General features: G+C 31.9%; 1 protein-coding gene across 1 annotated transcript; it reads left to right on the top strand.

Moving 5' to 3' along the window:
* The first annotated feature begins 1,255 nt into the window (after nt 1-1,255).
* LOC143068734 (ribosome-releasing factor 2, mitochondrial-like) lies at nt 1,256-21,728 on the top strand. The gene is made up of 8 exons (XM_076243002.1): nt 1,256-1,515; nt 3,798-3,926; nt 7,635-7,715; nt 8,993-9,786; nt 10,007-10,249; nt 12,841-13,195; nt 17,459-17,625; nt 21,450-21,728. Exons 1-8 carry the CDS (start codon nt 1,311-1,313, stop codon nt 21,708-21,710), a joined length of 2,235 nt encoding a protein of 744 aa, XP_076099117.1. The 5' UTR covers nt 1,256-1,310; the 3' UTR covers nt 21,711-21,728.

Genomic DNA, 21,728 nt, shown 5'->3' with positions numbered 1-21,728 from the left:
ATTCATGCATATTCCAGCGGCCAATCCATATTAAGCTATATTGAAGTGACACACCCTTCAATAAAATGCAAAGAAAGTCAAAATAAAAATGCTTTCACTAGTAAATCACAACCGAAATGAATATCAGACGGACATTTTTTACAAAACTTAATGAACAATTGAAATCAAGATATTTGAGGTTTGCGTTATTTCGCAAAGGTTTGCGTTATAACGCAAATATAGGAAGAAAAATAAAAAAAAAATGTGTGGCGCTAATTCGCTTCCGTAGGATACTGTTGCACCGTATTATCATTTTTTACTCAGGAACATCTCATTCTTAACTTTTTCTATGGGAAAATTTAAAGGTAACAAAAATAACTGTGGATAAATAACTCTTAACTGTTTCGACTTTTATTAAAAAAAATGCTCTGCGTATAAGCATCAATACTACATACTTGCGCGACGCCTTTTAATTTTACTGAAAACTGCGTAGACTATGAAATATTTTTACAAGTGGAAAATGTTCTATGATAGATATCATTTTGTCAGACACTTTTCTTTTTTTGATTTGGTTCTTATAATATGCCAAAAATCTGTATATTTAATAGAGTTTAACATTAAATTGTGCGTTTTACTCTTAACAGACGTATAGACCAATCTCCCATATAGCCGCATACTCAATATAGATTAACCGACCAATCTCTCGTTTAGCCGAGTGTCGGCCGTGCATTAGGTACTCTACCGGCAAGCTCTCCATAAACAAATTAAGTCAATACAATTTGGAGTACATTTTTTAATCTTCGGTTTTTTGCAAAGATTTCACACTTCAGCACCACTAATATAGGTGCAACCATTGCATCAAATAATATTGTAACAAAATATCAATTGGTAAACAAAGCTTTCTCGCTTTACACAATACATAGAACATGGCCCTCCTTGCCTGTTGGACTAGTCGAGCTTTATTTTTTGAAAATGAGAATATCCCTATTTGACTACACTCTTACCCCAGTTCCCGCCCCTTGACTCTAGGTTCTCTCCCCTCATTCCCATGTCCCCTTATCCCTCATATGATCCCTCATATATACTGATAAGTGATACTGACATTAACTAATAATGTGATACATGTATGACTTTTATATCGAACACAAATATTAAAGTATACAAATAAGGGCAGAATGGAAGGGAAAAAACGTAAAGATCGTATTCCGTATTTATCCAGTCTACGTCCGTATGATGGTGTGACTTTTAGATATTCTTAACAAATTATCATTGGTTTCCCTCCCTCTTACTTATATTCCCCTGCCTCAAGAATCTCGATCATACCTCACCAAATGATGTACAGGCGATACTGTTTGCACAAATTAACATGCTTCTGTAAACATTTTAAACGTTTAAAGTCGTCCGCAACAAAGACAGGTCTAAAGGATGAACCAATGCAAAATATCAGAAATATTGGCATCATGGCCCACATCAATGCCGGAAAAACAACAACATCAGAGAGAATGTTATTTTACTCTGGATTCACAAGGCATATTGGTAACAATAATCTACACTTTTCATTGTTATCCATTTTGCACACAAGATGTTCTTGAAAAAAAAGTGACAGAAATACAAAAGGACTGACAGATGACAGTGTCCGACTGTCTGACATTGAACAAATTATTTTTTGCTAAAAAAGAAAGGTAGATCATAGATGTCAAATTATAAAATATACCAATCTCTAAATCACCCTGAGTCATGAAAAGTCGTGAATAAATTTTTTACTAAATTTTATCATCGGTATTTAAGGACATCATTCGTAAATATAGATCAACATGCAAACTTCTTATACGTTCAGGTATTCCACTTCCAATATTTTATGGAAATATTCTTTATAAAGCACAAAATGTCAGTATTCACCTCAGAAGCTAACAAAACCTTTAAATAGACTTATTAAGAAGGGATATAGTTACGATACTGTTGTCAGGTCATTAAAGATTGCATATTTTGCCGTTATTATTAATTCACTTATACATGTAGGGTCTTTGCATCGAAACTAAACACATTTATTATTAATAAACCAGTTGTTGGCATGACACAGGTTATGTTCTTCTCATATATGTTATGATGGTATGATACTAAACCCCTTACGGGGAGGATTGTGCCTGATATTCATATGATGAAGACATAATTTTTCAATTAGTTTAATTGAAGTCTGGAGCTGGCATGTCAGTTAACTGCTAGTAGTCTGATGTTATTTATGTATTATTGTCATTTTGTTTATTTTCTTTGGTTACATCTTCTGACATCATGCAGACTCTGACTTCTCTTGAACTGAATTTTAATGTGCTTATTGTTATGCGTTTTCTTTTTTTTGCATTGGCTAGAGGTATGGGGGAAGGGTTGAGATCTCACAAACATGTTTAACCCCGCCACATTTTTGCGCCTGTCCTAAGTCAGGATCCTCTGGCCTTTGTTAGTCAGTCTTGTATTATTTTAACTTTTAGTTTCTTGTGTACAATTTGGAGTTTAGTATGGTGTTCATTATCACTGAACTTGTATATTGGTTTAGGGGCCAGCTGAAGGACGCCTCCAGGTGCAAGAATTTCTCGTTGCATTGAAGACCTGTTGGTGACCTTCTGCTGTTGTCTGCTCTATGGTCGCGTTGTTCTCTCTTTGGCACATTCCCCATTTCCATTCTCAATTTCATTTACAGACTATCAAAGATCTACCTTCAACACTAAATTCTCAATAATGTCACAAAACATAATAGTTTAGTTCAACCTGGGAGCAAGGACGTATAACTAATATCTTATATACATCTTTGCTGGGAGGAAGTCCAAATAATTCCAATGTTTTGAATGGCTATATTATTTTTCTGCTATGAGCATTTCTAAGTAAGGTTCAGCAAAGCATAATTTACAATGTAGCCAAAAAATAAAATAGCCATTCAAGACAACATACATGTTATTATTTGGACTACATGGGAGAGTGAGACAGGACCTTTAGAACTAGTACAGTCTGACAGGGGTACTACTTCTGCAACAGTGGTTTGACTCTGGCAGTGTACTTTATCCAGAAGAAGAAAATTCCAGTTGATTTTTTATCCACCAACAAAGATTCACTAGGTTTTTCTATCCTGGTCCAGTGTAAAACATTATACATGTAAGGTTTTAAAAAGGATTTTTTGAAGGGGAAATACATATAAAAATGTGGTTTAATAGTTTTTTGTGTATTTGAAACTTGCATAGATGATTTATGTAAGAAGTGGAAAGTTTTCAATCCAAGGTATGTTCAAACTAGTGTTTTTGAACCAGGAATGATTATATTACACTAGTGATTTTGTACCAGATTAATGATTGCACTAGTTATTTTATACCGGGATTAATTACACTAGTGCTTTAGATCCATACATTGGTGAACAGAGATTAGTACTCATTTTGAACACATGATAACACAATAATGCTTATTAACAAATAAGATTTAAATATTATTTGTACATGTTGTATATAAAAATCCATATAATCATATGCTTTAAAATTTTCACTTATTGTAATATTTATATGTATTGGAATGCCCAAGTTTTTCTGTGTATTTGCTTTTCGGTTTTATTTGCATATCTTCTATGTCAAAATTAAAAGATGCTTCTATAATTGAAAATTTATATAAGAACAAAATTATTTCATATCAAGCTCAATGTCCTGATCATGGATAAAGTATTTTGAGTTATACAAATATCATCCCTCTCATCATTAATATTATTTACTAGATTGACTCAGTTTTAAAATATCAGCTAGTTAGATTATCATAAAATATTCTCTTGTATCTGCTTTTTGTAGGTAATGTTGATGATGGAGATACTGTGATGGACTACATGGAACAGGAGAGAAATCGTGGAATGACAATATCATCAGCAGCAATCACACTTCATTGGAAAAAACACAAAATAAACCTTATAGATACACCAGGTCTGGTTATATTTAAATAATTTAATTTTGGATGTAACACGTCTTCTGATTGGCTAACGTTATTTTGTTATGAGCCCATAGACATAATTTAGTCATGTGACCATGACGTCATCAACGTTTTTTTATGGTTTTCTACGGTTTAAAATGGAATTTAGAATTAAATTATAAGAAATGATTATATATTGATATCATATCGAAATAACATAAAAAATGTGGTGCACACTGTTAAATAAGCCGCTACGTGCGTTATTCAGTGTGCACCAAATTTTTTATGTTATTTCTTCATAGACATGATAGACAGAAAAAATATTACAGTCATGCCTTAAATATACAATGTATAATTTAATTTTGGATGTAACGCGACTTCTGATTGGCTGAAGTTATTTTGTTATCAGCCCATAGACATAATTTAGTCATGTGACCGTGACGTACAACGTTTTTTCATGGTTTTCTAAAGTTAAAAATGGAATTTAGAATTAAATTCAATTGATCTTATGCATAAACAATAATTCCACCGCAACAATCCAAGCAAACATGTATTTTGTGACATGTCACCGTCTCACCTCAAAGTTTTCTTTCCATTTATCTACAGTATTTGATGGAAATTGACTGACGAAGTCACAGCATAAGGAGATCCAAACACATATTATATAATTGTTGTTCTGACATGAATCCAACAAAACTGGCAGTTGTGTTGAACTGCATAACTTTTATAATGGTTAGCAGATATGATATCAATATGTAACATTAAAGTATAAAGACTTACCATACTAAATTAAGAGTTGAAAACATTTATTGAAACATGTAAAGGAGTAGGTCCGGTAAGGCCCCTTTTTGGCCCAAAAATATAACAGTTTTACAAAATTGTTAAAATGTAAACTTTTAGTTATTTATTGGACAGTTGAATGCTTCTGCTACATAAATATGGGCTGTTTTTGACAATACAATGCACATATATCTGGTTGTAGCACCATTAAGTCATGCTAAATTACTGAAATCTTCAAAATTCTATCATTTTAGTTAAATTTTAGACGGTTTCCGTGTAAAACGAAAGTGGCCGCATTCGTGTTCATCCTTAATATTGCAATGTAAGTTGTATTTTATGATAATACATAACATATATAAAGGTTGTGGATGAACACGGATGCGGCCACTTTCATTTTTGACAAAAACCATCTGAAAAGTGCCCTTTTTATACAACCGCAAAATTTGAAAAAATTTTCGTCGTATATTGCTATCACGTTGGCGTCGGCGTCGTCGTCGTCGTCCGAATACTTTTAGTTTTCGCACTCTAACTTTAGTAAAAGTGAATAGAAATCTATGAAATTTTAACATAAGGTTTATGACCACAAAAGGAAGGTTGGGATTGATTTTGGGAGTTTTGGTCCCAACATTTTAGGAATAAGGGGCCAAAAAGGGCCCAAATAAGCATTTTCTTGGTTTTCGCACTATAACTTTAGTTTAAGTTAATAGAAATCTATGAAATTTTGACACAAGGTTTATGACCACAAAAGAAAGGTTGGGATTGATTTTGGGAGTTTTGGTTCCAACAGTTTAGGAATTAGGGGCAAAAAAAGGGCCCAAATAAGCATTATTCTTGGTTTTCGCACAATAACTTTAGTTTAAGTGAATAGAAATCTATGAAATGTAAACACAAGGTTTATGACCATAAAAGGAAGTTTGGTATTGATTTTGGGAGTTTTGGTCCCAACAGTTTAGGAATAAAGGGCCCAAAGGGTCCAAATTAAACTTTGTTTGATTTCATCAAAAATTGAATAATTGGGGTTCTTTGGTATGCGGAATCTAACTGTGTATGCAGATTCTTAATTTTTGGTCCCGTTTTCAAATTGGTCTACATTAAGGTCCAAAGGGTCCAAAATTAAACTTAGTTTGATTTTAACAAAAATTGAATCCTGGGGGTTGTTTGATATGCTGAATTTAGAAATGTACTTAGATTTTTAATTATTGGCCTAGTTTTTAAGTTGGTCCAAATGGGGGTCCAAAATTAAACTTTGTTCATCAATAATTGAATAAATGGGTTCTTTGATATGCCAAATCTAACTGTGTATGTAGATTCTTAATTTTTGGTCCAGTTTTCAAATGGTCTACATTAAGGTCCAAAGGGTCCAAAATTAAACTAAGTTTGATTTTAACAAAAATTAAATTCTTGGGCTTATTTGATATGCTTTATCTAAATATGTACTTTGATTTTTGATTATGGGCCCAGTTTTCAAGTTGGTCCAAATCAGGATTCCATATCAAGTATTTTGCAATAGCAAGACATTTTCAATTGCACAGTATTGCACAATAGCAAGAAATATCTAATTGCACAATATTGTGCAATAGCAATTAATTTTGAATTGGAGTTATCTTTCTTTGTATAGAATAGAAGTTGATATATATGTTGGAAATTTGCCAGACATGACTATGATGTCATTTTCTATTTTTATTTGCCAATAACTTTATGTAAATAACTTCATTGGAAATTTGCCAATATAAAATGTTGCTGATGAAGCTTTTTTTCCTTATCTTATCTAAAATGTTTTTAGATAATGTATGTTGGACATTTGCCAGACATGACTATGATGTCATTTTCTATTTTTATTTGCCAATAACTTTATGTAAATAACTTCATTGGAAATTTGCCAATATAAAATGTTGCTGATGAAGTTTTTTTTATTGTTTTATACAATAAACAATGTATATTCACTTTTACTACCAACCAATCTTTACCATTCAGTGATAACAAGCACTTTATTTTACATTTTAATATTTTATGATGTATTTAAAAGAGTAGTTATTGTTGCAAACTCCATTAGAAATTTGAATTGATATCAGTTTTGGAAAAAGGGAAACAGGGATGTGAAAAAAAAGGGGGGGTTTAAATTTTTCTCATTTCAGATTTCATAAATAAAAAGAAAATTTCTTCAAACATTTTTTTGAGAGGATTAATATTCAACAGCATAGTGAATTGCTCAAAGGCAAAAAAATTATTTTAAGTTCATTAGACCACATTCATTCTGTGTCAGAAACCTATGCTGCGTCAACTATTTAATTTTAGATTTAAAAAGTTTGAAGAAGAAATCTTTAATTGATTTGTAAAATCTTGACATTTGTTTTGTGTAAAAAAAAACATGTAATGTCAAAAATTTGATCACAATCCAAATTCAGAGCTGTATCACGCTTGAATGTTTTGTCCATACTTGCCCCAACTGTTCAGGGTTCGACCTCTGCGGTCGTATAAAGCTGCGCCCTGCGGAGCACCTGGTTTTTGCATATTTGAGAGATTTTTCATATTTGAGCTTCAATCAGATCGTTTTTAATGACTTAATCAGTTAAAATCTTTCACATAAACTAATTGAATCAAGTGAAATAGACACTTAAGTGTTTAAAAAGTGGTCAAAATCTTTCGTCAGATGAAACTGAAATTTGAGGCCAAAATGAGTCCTTACCGGACCTACTCCTTTAAAGAAGTTAGTGTTTTATATAAATCAAGATGAAAATGCATATATTTTAGTTTCCCTCAGTATTCAGCTAATTAGTTCTCTTACAATATTAAAAGTGTGTCAAGAATAATGGACCAAAATATTGTCTTGTTTTGCCTGCATATTTGACCTGCTAAATATTTTAAAGAGGAAAGAGAATAATTCTGAAATACTATTTGGGCAGCAGAAATTAAAAAAATAACCCAGATGTGTATAATTTCAGGTCATGTAGATTTTACAGTAGAAGTTGAAAGAAGCCTTAGAGTTTTGGATGGAGCTGTGACAATTATTGATGCTTCTGCTGGTAAGATAAATGTGAAAAGAGGACATGTGGAGTACAAATTAAACCTCAAAAATTTTATAATCTATGCTACTGAAGAAAGAGACCGATTTCATTGAGCCACAACTCATTATAAACACTTTAAGTAACACAAACACTCATTATTTACCAAGTCCTCAAAAAAAAAAAAAAAAGTCTGAAATATTTGTGATATGATGTGTAGATGCAGTGTTTTGTATTTCCTAAATTTGTTTTTGAAACAATCTTTTTCCTCAGAAAAAAACAAGTTTTTAGAAAATATCCAAATTTGGATAACCCTTATTGATCTGTGTTTTATATATACTTTTGTGGACCTACTGCCTGCCTACAACTCAGCCCACAGCAAACTCGCATCACTCAAACACTTTCACTAAATATTACAACTTGAATAACTTTATTAAAGTTGCATCACTTAAAACTTATAACAAACTCTGAGAAACATGTTTATAAATAAGATTGTTTTCTTCTCTTAGTTAATCCTTACTCGGAGCACCCAGTCACATAGACAGAACTCACACCACCGAAGAAATGTTTTAAATCGTCAGAGAGTTCTAGATTGTCTTCTTATTCTCTGAGTTATTTCCTCCGTTCTTGGAGCACCTGTATCACACAGAGACAGAATTTGACTCACACCTTTCTAAAACAAAAGAAATACTACAAACTAGCGCCACTGAGAAATGTTTAAATGATCTGAAAGTTCTAGATTGTCCTTCTCTGAGTTATTTGCTCTGTTCTAGGAGCACCTGTGCAACATCAAGACAAGAGCTACTAATTGGACATTCAAACTCATATGGAAGAAGAACTGACAAACCAAGGATTTGTATAGTCTTACTATACAAATCCTTGGACAAACTAATAAAAATTATCAACATAATGCATTAGTGCATAAAAACAGTTTGAGAAAAACAAATCCAATCTGTGTATCATCATAATCGTTTCAAGTAGTCTTCAAGCTGCCCTTGCACGGGTTTTTTCTAGTTTAATAATTATTAGCAATCCTACCACATCTTCTTATTTTTATATGGATTATTTTCGTCTTCTAATCAGCTTATTGGGATTGTTGGTTAACAGCTCCTAATTGTGGTATGCAAAAGGTTCTAAGAGACATGAGTTCATAATGAAATCTATTATGAGTCAGTTTTTACCAAATATATAGGGAGTTGGGGACAAACTGTCATATAAGATTTAGATCCTATAATTGAAAAGTATGAAGGATAAAAAAATATCAAAATTATTTCTTTCTGTGTGTTTTTTTTTTACAGGAGTTGAAGCTCAAACTTTAACAGTATGGAGTCAAGCTAACAGGTACAAAGTACCTAGCATTGTCTTCTTGAATAAAATGGACAAACCAAAAGCAGATGTTGAGAAATGTTTAAAATCAATTCAAGATAAACTGAAAATAAAACCTCTACTTGTCAACTTTCCTATACTTGATGGTAATAGAGTTACAGACATTATCGATATTATAAAAATGCAAAAAATTACATATGACTTTGAAAGGAGTTCTGAAGGTCAAATGTTCCGTATAGAAGATTTAGATTCTAAATCTGATCCAGAACTTTGGGAAATAGCATCAAAGTTTAGAAACAATTTAATTGGAAGTTTATCAGATTACTGCGAAAATATAGCAGACCGTGTTATAACAGACAGTGCCATTACAGCCGAGGACATTGATTTAGCTTTGAGAAATGCCACCATCAGCAGACATATTGTTCCCGTACTATGTGGTTCATCACTAAAAAATGCCGGAGTGCAGCCATTGATAGATGCTGTTACTCATTATTTACCTAGTCCTTTAGAAAAAACAATGGATTTGGTTCAGTTCTATGAGACAGACTTATGCGCCTATGCATTTAAAATTATACATGATAAACACAGGGGACCACTTACATTTCTTAGATTGTATTCTGGTGTTATGAATTTAGGTGAGATCTATAATGCCAATAAGAATATTAGAGAGAAACCATCAAGGCTGATTCAAGTATACTCTAATGAATATCATGATGTAAACACAGCCACGGCAGGAAACATCATCTGTGTAGCAGGACTCAAGAAGGTATATTTATATTGAGACCTAATATAGATATGTTAATTTAGGTACCAAATCCTATAAAAAAATTTACACTAATATACTACTTTTAACCAGTAAGGACATTATTATTATGTATCAGAAGTGAAAATTATAACATATCCTAGCCACTCTATGACTTTTTATTCACATAAATTTTGTCTTATCTGTCACAAACTGTCACAAACAGTATATTTAATTTTTATAGACCCAGACTGGTGACACTCTTACAGCAAGCAAGGCTACAGCAGAGATGGCAGCTAAAAACCTCCATCATCATCGTAAACTAGAAGGATTGACAGAACATGATCCTGATGAAATTCCAGTCCTTGGTGGTATCAATATACACCCTCCAGTTTTCCTGTGTTCTGTTGAATCAGAATCTCCTTCAGTTCAGAGAAAGTTAGATTTAGCCTTGGAATGTCTAAAGAGAGAGGATCCCAGTCTCACGGTAGAGTATCTCAATAGTTATTTTGTATAGTAATATATCACTCAAATATACTGGTATTGCTAATTGAGAAGTAATTTGTGATGTTTTTATCATTGGAGATATTATGATGGGATAAGTATTAGTTTGTTAAAAACTATGATCACAATATTTGTATGCCATATTTAATGAAATTTGATCAATTAATCTTGCACTTTTTGTAAGTTGATCAACAGTTGCTATGGATAATTCCTTAATTTATCTGACTGATTTAAAAATGGGGACGACAGAGTTTGCATTGTAATATAATTAACTAAGCAAAAGTTGTCTTTTATATTCAAAAAATAATATTGGATCATTTGTATTATAAGTTGGTGTACAAAAATAAATCACATGAGAATCTGGCTCTTGGTGAACCATCTTTTTTCTGTGTTTATGGTTTACTGTCTCATTGAGAATCATGCCACATCTCTCTGTGTCTACAGTTTATTAACATTGTCACTTAAGGGGGCTCACGGGTATAAATCATTTTTTTTTCTAATACATGTATATGATTTCGCTTTATTTTTCTATAAATGAATGTTATCATATACTTAATAGATAATTGAAATAAAAAAATGGGGTCACCATTCATTTAAGCGCACAAGCTGCCTTCGAAAGAAGTAAACATTTTTGTTAAAGGGGCACTAGCTGTCAAATTCATTGTAACCGATTTGACTCAAATTCTCATATTTGGTTTATAACAATGTAAAACATTTATCCAAACTATCAAAAGTCTAAAATAAACAGTTTACAGAGCATGGGGTAGATAATATATAGGTTCGTTTCGTGTGTATTTTAGTCCAGACGCCATCTAATTAACTATCGATTTGACCTCAGATGACCATATAAGCGATGTAAACAAAAATAAAGATACGCATAGATTAAACCAACACGTGCAATTGCATTTTTATAGGTCTGTTTGATTTTATTTTATAGATTAAAAATAAATGTTTCTCATTGTTTTTAACCATATAAGAATGATTTTATGTGCATCGAATTAGTAATCAAATGATTTACCGTAGTTTCACTTTCATTGTTGACATTCTTTTCTTTAAATAACCAGTACACGTACAATGCATGCTTTGTCAATCTCTAGCTAGGGGTTAACTTGAAGTTCACATGAATACCGGTTAGAATGATGATGACGTTTTCACTTGCAAGTGAATCAGTCAAAAATTATGTTTAATCGCTTATTTCAACAAAAGGAAAGGAAATTGATTGCTAAAAGCAAATTATTATTTCATTATTCCAATTTTATTAATGATTGATCTAAAAAAAATCATACTTTATTTTTTTATATATATATCGTAGCTAGTGCCCCTTTAATGTCCTTTTTTTCTGTTGAACTAATAGGAGAAATATCGAAATAAAAAAAGAACTAAATAACAGAAATCACTTAAATTTTACAATTATTTAATTTATGTACAGCTTTTTTAAAAACAATAATAAAAAATATAGATCACTGATGAGTTTAAAAAGATATTTCAGTTTTAATGCCAAAAAAATGGCATTTTTGCACCGAAGGGAGATAATTGGGAGCATTTTCAATGATGTAAACATTTAAAAAGTCATCTGGGGCCAAACTGAATAGATTTTTGGGGTTTATTTTTGTACCATATCTTAAAGGGGCACTAGCTACAAGATATGTAAAAAATCGAAAGTTTGATTTTTTTCTGTTCAATCAATAATGAAAGTGAAATAGTGAAATAACAATTCGCTTTTTGCAGCCGAAAATGTTCAATTTTGTCAAATTACGCTAAGAAACATTGTTAATTAGTTATTCACTATTCATTTGCAAGTGATTGAGTCGACCTCTTTAAATCCGTATTCATGTGAACTTCAATTTAACCCCTAGCTAGAGATTGACAACACATGCATTGTACGTGTTCTGGTTATTAAAAAAAAAAAGAATGTCAACAATGCAAGTGAAACTACGGTAAATCATTTGATTACTAATTCAATGCACATAAAATCATTCTTATACGGTTAAAAACAATGAGAAACATCTATTTTTAATCTATAAAATATAATCAAACAGACCTATAAAAATCCAATTGCACGTGTTGGTTTAATCTATTCATATCTTTATTTATGTTTACATCACTTATAATGGTCATCTGAGGTCAAATCAATAGTTAATTAGATGGCATCTGATTTAAAATACACACGAAACGAACCTACCGGTATATATTATCTACCCCATGCTCTGTAAACTGTTTATTTTAGACTTTTGATAATTTGGATAAATGTTTTACATTGTTATAAATCAAATATGAGAATTTGAGTCAAATCGGTGACCATGAATTTGACAGCTAGTGCCCCTTTAAAGTAATAACTTTAATATAGTGTGATAAATAAAATTTGTAATGAAAAAACAATGTTTAATTTTTTGCTAAAATTTTTGTACCCGCAAGCCTCCTTAAAGCCACTAGAATATTCATTTACATACTCTACAGACACATCAAAAAATTAATTTGCAACCAATAAATTGCCAATTGGTAACCAAAAAATCTTCATATATTGTTATCTCCCTTTTTTTAAACTATCTAGTTAACTAAAAAATTATCCTTTAGGTACAAGTAGATGAAGAAACAGGTCAGACCATATTAGGAGGCATGGGAGAGCTACACCTGGACATAATAAGACAGAGACTTTTAACAGAGTACAAGTTGGATGTTTATATGGGTCCGTTACAAGTCGCTTACAGAGAAACTTGTGAAGGAGAATCATCGTGGGAAGAAACAATGGATACAGTGATCAATAATGTTAAACAACATGTGGTCCTCGGAATGTCAATACGTTTTAGTCTACAGGAGAAGGAATTCAAACATGTTAAGCTTGTTCAGTCTCGTGAAAATACGCTTGAAAAATTACATAGAAACCAATTGAAGGCAATTGAAATAGGAATCAAATCTGCATTCAGTTCTGGTAAAGTATAAATATTTTTGTATAAATAAGGATAAAAAAATCATCCTTAAAGTTATCGTTTATATTTGTTAATAATTTAAATGCAGCTTTCTGAATTTTTTTTATCAGATTATCAGTTGCATATTAACTTCACTGCTTTTGAATCTTGGTCTCTTTTTAGCTCTCTGAATACATGTTTTGCAAGCTTTTACCCTACATTTTATTTTTACATATTTGTGTTTTTATACGACCGCAAAAATTGAAAATGTTTTGGTCGTATATTGGTATGACGTTTTCGTCGTCGTTGTCCGAAGACTTTTGGTTTTCGCGCTATAACTTTAGTATAAGTAAATAGAAATCTATAAAATTTAAACACAAGGTTTATGACCATAAAAGGAAGGTTGGGATTGATTTTGGGAGTTTTGGTCCAAACAGTTTAGGAATAAGGGGCCAAAAAGTGCCCAAACAAGCATTTTTCTTGGTTTTCGCACAATAACTTAAATAATAAGTAAACAGAAATCTAGAAAATTTTAACATAAGGTTAATGACCACAAAAGGAAGGTTGGGATTGATTTTAGGAGTTTTGGTCCCAACAGTTTAGGAATTAGGGACCAACACAAGATCCCAAATAAGCATTTTTCTTGGTTTTTGCACAATAACTTTAGTATAAGTAAATAGAAATCTATGAAATTTTAAAACAAGGTTTATGACCACAAAAGGAAGGTTGGGATTGATTTTGGGAGTTTCGGTCCCATCAGTTTAGGAATTAGGGGCAAAAAGGGTCCAAAATTAAACTTTGTTTCTATTTCATCAAAAATTGAATAATTGGGGTTCTTTGATATGCCAAATCTAACTGTGTATGTAGATTCTTAATTTTTGGTCCCGTTTTCAAATTGGTCTACATTAAAGTCATCAAAAAATGAATTATTGGGGGGGGGGGGGTTCTTTGATATGACAAATCTAACCGTGTATTTAGATTCTTAATTTTTATACGACCGCAAAATTTGAAAAAATTTTCGTCGTATATTGCTATCACGTTGGCGTCGTCGTCGTCCGAATACTTTTAGTTTTCGCACTCTTAATTTAGTAAAAGTGAATGGAAATCTATGAAATTTTAACACAAGGTTTAAGACCACAAAAGGAAGGTTGGTATTGATTTTGGGAATTTTGGTCCCAACATTTTAGGAATTAGGGGCCAAAAAGGGCCCAAATAAGCATTTTCTTGGTTTTCGCACTATAACTTTAGTTTAAGTTAATAGAAATCTATGAAATTTTGACACAAGGTTTATGACCACAAAAGAACAGTTGGGATTGATTTTGGGAGTTTTGGTTTCAACAGTTTAGGAATTAGGGGCCAAAAAAGGGCCCAAATAAGCATTATTCTTGGTTTTCGCACAATAACTTTAGTTTAAGTAAATAGAAATCAATGAAATTTAAACACAATGTTAATGACTACAAAAGGAAGGTTGGTATTGATTTTGGGAGTTTAGGTCCCAACAGTTTAGGAATTAGGGGCCAAAAAGGACCCAAATAAGCATTTTTCTTGGTTTTCGCACCATAACGTTAGTATAAGTAAATAGAAATCTATGAAATTTAAACACAAGGTTTATGACCATAAAAGGAAGGTTGGTATTGATTTTGGGAGTTTTGGTCCCAACATAATAAGGGGCCCAAAGGGTCCAAAATTAAACTTTGTTTGATTTCATCAAAATTGAATAATTGGGGTTCTTTGATATGCCGAATCTAACTGTCATGACTGTGTATGTAGATTCTTAACTTTTGGTCCCGTTTTCAAATTGGTCTACATTAAGGTCCAAAGGGTCCAAAATTAAACTTAGTTTGATTTTGACAAAAAATGAATCAGTTAGGTTCTTTGATATGCTGAATCTAAAAATGTACTTAGATTCTTGATTATTGGCCCAGTTTTCAAGTTGGTCCAAATCGGGGTCCAAAATTAAACTTTGTTTGATTTCATCAAAAATTGAATAAATGGGGTTCTTTGATATACCAAATCTAACTGTGTATGTAGATTCTTCATTTTTGGTCCTGTTTTCAAATTGGTCTACACTAAAGTTCAAAGGGTCCAAAATTAAACTTAGTCTGATTTTAACAAAAATTGAAATCTTGGGGTTCTTTGATATGCTGAATCCAAAAATGTACTTAGATTTTTTATTATGGGCCCAGTTTTCAAGTTGGTCCAAATCAGGATCTAAAATTATTATATTAAGTATTGTGCAATAGCAAGTCTTTTCAATTGCACAGTATTGCGCAATGGCAAGAAATATCTAATTGCACAATATTGTGAAATAGAAATTTTTTTTTAATTAGAGTTATCTTTCTTTGTCCAGAATAGTAAGCAAAAAATATCTAATTGCAAAATATTGTGCAATAGCAAGATTTTTTTTTAATTGGAGTTATCTTTCTTTGTCCAGAATCAACTTAAATCTTTGTTATATACAATATACAATGTATATTCACTTTTTACTACCAACTGATAAATTAAAATAATCTTTACCATTTAGTGATAACAAGCAGGTTTTTTACATCTTAATATTTTATGATGTATTTAAATGAGTAGTTATTGTTGCAAACTCCATTAGAAATTTTAATTGAGATTAGTTTTGGAATAAGGGAAAGGGGGATGTGATTAAAAAAATTGGGTTCAATTTTTCTCATTTGAAATTTCATAAATAAAAAAGAAAATTTCTTCAAACATTTTTTTGAGAGGATTAATATTCAACAGCATAGTAAATTGTTCTAAGAGAAAACAAAAATTTTAAGTTCATTAGAACACATTCATTCTGTGTCAGAAACCTATGCTGTGTCAACTATTTAATCACAATCCAAATTTAGAGCTGAATCCAGCTTGAATGTTGTGTCCATACTTGCCCCAACCGTTCAGGGTTCAACCTCTGCGGTCGTATAAAGCTACGCCCTGCAGAGCATCTGTTTTTTTTTACATTAAGGTCCAAAGGGTCCAAAGTTAAACTTAGTTTGATTTTAACAAAAATTGATTTCTTGAGGTTCTTTGATATGCTGAATCTAAACATGTACTTAGATTTTTGATTATGGACCCAGTTTTAAAGTTGGTTTAAATTGCATTGGGATCCAAATTTAACTTTGTTTGATTTCAACAAAAATTGAATATAAGGGGTTCTTTAATATGCTGAATCTAACCATGTATTTAGATTTTTAATATTTGGGCTCGGTTATCAAATTGGTTCACATTGAGATCTTAAGGGTCTAAAATTGAACATTATTTGATTCTAACCATGTAGTTTGATTTTGGATATTGGACCATAATAGGTACATGTAAATGTCCAATTTAGAATTTTTAAGTTTAAGTTCTTAGACCACATTCATTCTGTGTCAGAAACCTATGTTGTGTCAACTATTTAATCACAATCCAAATTCAGAGGTGTATCAAGCTTAAATGTTGTGTCCATACTTGCCTCAACTGTTCATGGTTCGACCTCTGCGGTTGATAAAGCTGTGCCCTGCGGAGCATCTGGTTTTGGATTTCTGTCACCTTTAATATCAAATATGCTTTATTCATATATTAATGCTAAAAATAGCTTTATTCAAATGTATTAATCTAACCATAAAAAGTACTCCTTAGATTGAATTGTGTTTGTGTGTGTTGCTTTTTTTTATTATACACCTGCTTTAAAAAAGGGGGGGTATACTGTTTTACCTCTGTCTGTCCTTCCGTCAGTCAGTCCGTCCGTCCCATGAATGTTTTTCGTTGCATTTTTCTCAGGAACTACAATACAAGGATTTCTGAAATTTGGTTTCAGGGTTTATCTAAGTCAGCTATACCGTATGATGCGTTTTCAGATTGATCATTTGACAACTTCCTGTTTACCGAACACTTGTATGATTTTACACATGATAGCCAAGTTGAAAATTTTCGTCACATTTTTCTCAGGAACTACAATACAAGGATTTCTGAAATTTGGTTTCAGGATTTATATAAGTCAGCTATATCGTGTGATGCGTTTTCAGATTCATCATTCGACAACTTCCTGTTTATCGAACACTTGCATATTTTTACACTATTAATATTATCCACTTGCGGCGGGGGTATGATCAGTGAGCTGTACAAATGTAGCTCGCAGTTTCACTTGTTGATATTGAATTTTGCACATTTTAGACATGAGCAATAATGAGTATGTGGCTATGCACATATGGTACATCAAATTTATTTTGTTACATGTAATTTGTTATTATAAGTAAAGTTGTAATTTATGGAAAATGCATTGGTTCTTTGATATTCCATTTCAGGTCCAATTTTAAACTTTCCTGTGGTAGATGTTGAAGTAGAATTATATAAAGCTGAGATAGAAAGGTCTACCACAGAAGCCATGATCACAGCTTGTTCTTCAAAATGTGTACACAAAGCACTGAAGGAGGCCAAAGCTATTTTATTAGAACCTATGATGAAAATGGAGGTAGGCAATGGTTACCATTTTGTTATTTAATGAATAAAATCAGCTTGCTCAGCAAATTAAATTTCATTGAGAAGTATATTAAGCCATTTTTGACTAGGGAACACAATACAAAGTCTGGATAGGAGCCATGTATACTATATTGTCCATGATTTTCTTGTCTTTTTATTTACAAAGCACCCCATTATTCTCTATTATTTATTTTTCTGCCCACTATTTTTCACAAACACTCAATTATGCATTAATTTATTAGATTTTTGTCGAGCCTGCGACTTAGCTCGACATAGGGATAGTGATCCGGCAGCGGCGGCGGCGGTGTTACCTAACTTCTTAAAAACTTTATAATTTAGAAGGTAGAAGACCTGGATGCTTCATACTTTATATATGGAGGCCTCATGATACGAAGTTTCCATCAGTCACATGTCCAATGTCTTTGACCTCATTTTCATGGTTCAGTGACTACTTGAAAAAAAAGTTAAAATTTTTTGTAATGTTGAGTTCTCTCTTATTAGAAGTAGTAGGATAACTATATTTGGTATGTGCGTACCTTGCAAGGTCCTTATGTCGTCAGACAGTTTTCACTTGACCTCGACCTCATTTCATGGATCAGTGAACAAGATTAAGTTTTTGTGGTCAAGTCCATATCTCAGATACTATAAGCAATAGGTCTACTATATTTGGTGTATGGAGTGACTGTTAGGTGTACATGTCCAACTGGCAGGTGTCATCTGACCTTGACCTCAGTTTCGTGGTTCAGTGGTCAAAGTTATTTTTTTTAAGTTTTGATCTTTTTTGTAATACTTTATGCAATAGGTCAACTATATTTGATGTATGGAAATATTTTATGATCTATATGTCAGTAGTGCAGGTTTTATTTGACCTCGACCTCAATTTCACAGTTCATTGCTTGGTGATAAGATTTTGTGTTTTGGTCTGTTCTTTTTTAAACTATAAGTATCCTATTTTTACCGGTTCTCGATAGTGTGGCAAACTTTTGCTCCGTATTGCCAATTCTTCAAATAAATGTGGTCAAAGCTGATTGTGTTAATTTAGTAGATACTTTTATTCTTTTCCTATTATCCTCAAGATTTTCTTTTGCGTAAATCAAGAAAAAATCAAAACATCTGTTGTTGTGCTCAATTTTGATATTGTGTGCAATACGTCATCAGTTCTCGATAGTTGTGAAAAGTATAGTATGGTGAGCATGTTTGATATTAATAGAAAATTTAAAATGAGGCAAATTGAGGAAAAATATCAATTAACTATCATTTGTCTCTAGAAAACATATTTTTTTATGAATTTTAGCATTTTCGATCAATTAAGGAATCTTTAACCGATATCATAGGAATTATCACTCAAGGACAAAAATATGCATTTGATATTCATTTTAGATGATTTTAAATTATTGAACCAATTCAAAAATGTTATAAGATATTGTCACAGCTGTTATTAATATTTTACTGGCCAATACTTTTCCGATAATTGAATTGAATTAGATATTGTAGTTCATCAGATATGGCCCAATCTGCATTCCATACATTTTTATATGACCACAAAAATTGAAAATTTTTTGGTCGTATATTAGTATCAAGTTGGCATCGTCGTCCGAATACTTTTAGTTTTCGCACTCTAACTTTAGTAAAATTGAATAGAAATCTATGAAATTTTAACACAAGGTTTATGACCACAAAAGGAAGGTTGGGATTGATTTTGGGAGTTTTGGTCCTAACATCTTAGGAATTAGGGGCCAAAAAGGGCCCAAAATAAGCATTTTCTTGGTTTTTGCACAATAACTTTAGTATAAGTAAATAGAAATCAATGAAATCTAAACACAAGGTTTATGACCACAAAAGGAAGGTTGGAATTGATTTTGGGAGTTGAGGTCCCAACAGTTTAGGAATTAGGGGCCAATAAGGGGCCCAAAATAAGCATTATTCTTGGTTTTCACACCATAACTTAGTATAAGTAAATAGAAATCTATGAAATTTAAACACAAGGTTTATGACCATAAAAGGAAGGTTGGGTTTGATTTTGGGAGTTTTGGTCCCAACAGTTTAGGAATAAGGGGCCCAAAGGGTCCAAAATTGAACTTTGTTTCTATTTCATCAAAAATTGAATAATTGGGGTTCTTTGATATGCCAAATCTAACTGTGTATGTAGATTCTTAATTTTTGGTCCCGTTTTCAAATTGGTCTACATTAAAGTCCAAAGGGTCCAAAATAAAACTAAGTTTTATTTTAACAAAAATTGAATTCTTGGGCTTTTTTGATATGCTGAATCTAAACATGTACTTAGATTTTTGATTATGGGCCCAGTTTTCAAGTTGGTTCAAATCAGGATCCAAAATTATTATATTAAGTATTGTGCAATAGCAAGAAATTTTCAATTGCACAGTATTCAGCAATAGCAAGAAATCTTCAATTGCACAGTATTGTGCAATAGCAAGAAATCTTCAATTGCACAGTATTATGCAATAGCAAATATTTTCAATTGCACAGTATTGCAAAATAGCAAGAAATATGTAATTGCACAATATTGTGCAATAGCAAGAAATTTTCAATTGGAGTTATCTTTCTTTGTCTAGAATAGTAGTTGAATCAACTTAAATCATTGTTTTATACAATATACAATGTATATTCACTTTTACTACCAACTGATAAATTAAAACAATCTTTACCATTCAGTGATAACAAGCACTTTATTTTACATTTTAAAATTTTATGATGTATTTAGATAAGTAGTTATTGTTGCAAACTCCATTAGAAATTTGAATTGAGATCAGTTTTGGAAAAAGGGAAAGGGGGATGTGAAAAAAAATGGGGGGGGGGGGGGGGGTAAATTTTTCTCATTTCAGATTTCATAAATAAAAAGAAAATTTCTTCAAACATTTTTTTGAGAGGATTGATTAATATTTAACAGCATAGTGAATTGCTCAAAGGCAAAAAAAATATTTTAAGTTCATTAGACCACATTCATTCTGTGTCAGAAACCTATTCTGTGTCAACTATTTAATCACAATCCAAATTTAGGGCTGAATCTAGCTTGAATGTTGTGTCCATACTTGCCCCAACCATTCAGGGTTCAACCTCTGCGGTCGTATAAAGCTGTGCCCTGCAGAGCATCTGGTTTATTTTTTCATATCGACATCACACGACATCTTACAATTGTGTATTACGTATGTGGACTTGACCTTCTTTTCGAGCTAAGTTTTGTTCACATTTGAAAACGTGCTATTTATGAACCGTGTGTGATGAAGTTGGGATTGTTTTGGGAATAAGGAAAAGGAGGTTAACATCGGAAAATATTATTTAACTGTTGTAAAATGTCTGAAAACTTGAAATGTTGAAATTAATGCTTGCTTGAAGCTAGTTTTTATTCTGTCCTTGAAATATCGACAAATAGAAAACATGTGCGATTTTGCAAACTACTTTTGTTTTAACCACGCCATTGCTATCGAGAACTGATTACTATCGAGAACAGATGACTACACGATAATAAGTCAACTATATTTGTTGTATGGAAGAATTGTTAGCTGTACATGTCTGCCTAGCATGGTTCATCTGACCTTGACCTCATTCCATGGTTCATTGGTTAATGTTTAGTTTTCTTGGTTAATTTTAATGTTAACATTTTGTGACAGTTGTAATAAAGCTTTATTTTTAGGACCATCAACATAATATCAATTATTTATAGTAAAGAAGGCAAGACATTTCAGCGTGTGCACTCTCGTTTAATATGCAAATAGACCAAGGTGAGCGACACAGGCTCTTGAGAGCCTCTAGTTTTTAGGTATAACAGAAATAACTTCTTTGCTGTTCTCTTTTCAGGTAACTGTAGATGAGGACAATTTACATGCAGTGATGGTTGATTTAGGAAAAAGAAGAAGCCATATAGAAAATGTTGATAGTGAAGAAGATATCAAATTGGTACATGCTATCACACCTCTGTCAGAAACATTGGGTTTTTCTACTGTTTTAAGGAGCAATACCCATGGAATGGCAAATTTTACAATGGAGTTCTCACATTATGAGAAAATGTCAGAAATAGAACAACAAAAAGCAGTTGATAAAGCTTTAGGAATTTTTTAATAAATGATTTTTATTTAA

This window comes from Mytilus galloprovincialis, chromosome 3, assembly GCF_965363235.1.
Source record: "Mytilus galloprovincialis chromosome 3, xbMytGall1.hap1.1, whole genome shotgun sequence".
Taxonomy (NCBI): domain Eukaryota; kingdom Metazoa; phylum Mollusca; class Bivalvia; order Mytilida; family Mytilidae; genus Mytilus; species Mytilus galloprovincialis.
Note: the sequence above shows the minus strand (reverse complement) of the source record. Positions and strands in the feature narration are given on the sequence as shown.

Excerpts from the sequence above, each read along its gene's own strand:
- LOC143068734 (XM_076243002.1), top strand. The coding sequence starts at position 1,311 with ATGATGTACAGGCGATACTGTTTGCACAAATTAACATGCTTCTGTAAA. Across the intron at positions 10,250-12,840 it reads GAGAGGATCCCAGTCTCACG|GTACAAGTAGATGAAGAAAC; the intron begins GTAGAGTATCTC and ends ATTATCCTTTAG. Across the intron at positions 13,196-17,458 it reads CAAATCTGCATTCAGTTCTG|GTCCAATTTTAAACTTTCCT; the intron begins GTAAAGTATAAA and ends ATTCCATTTCAG.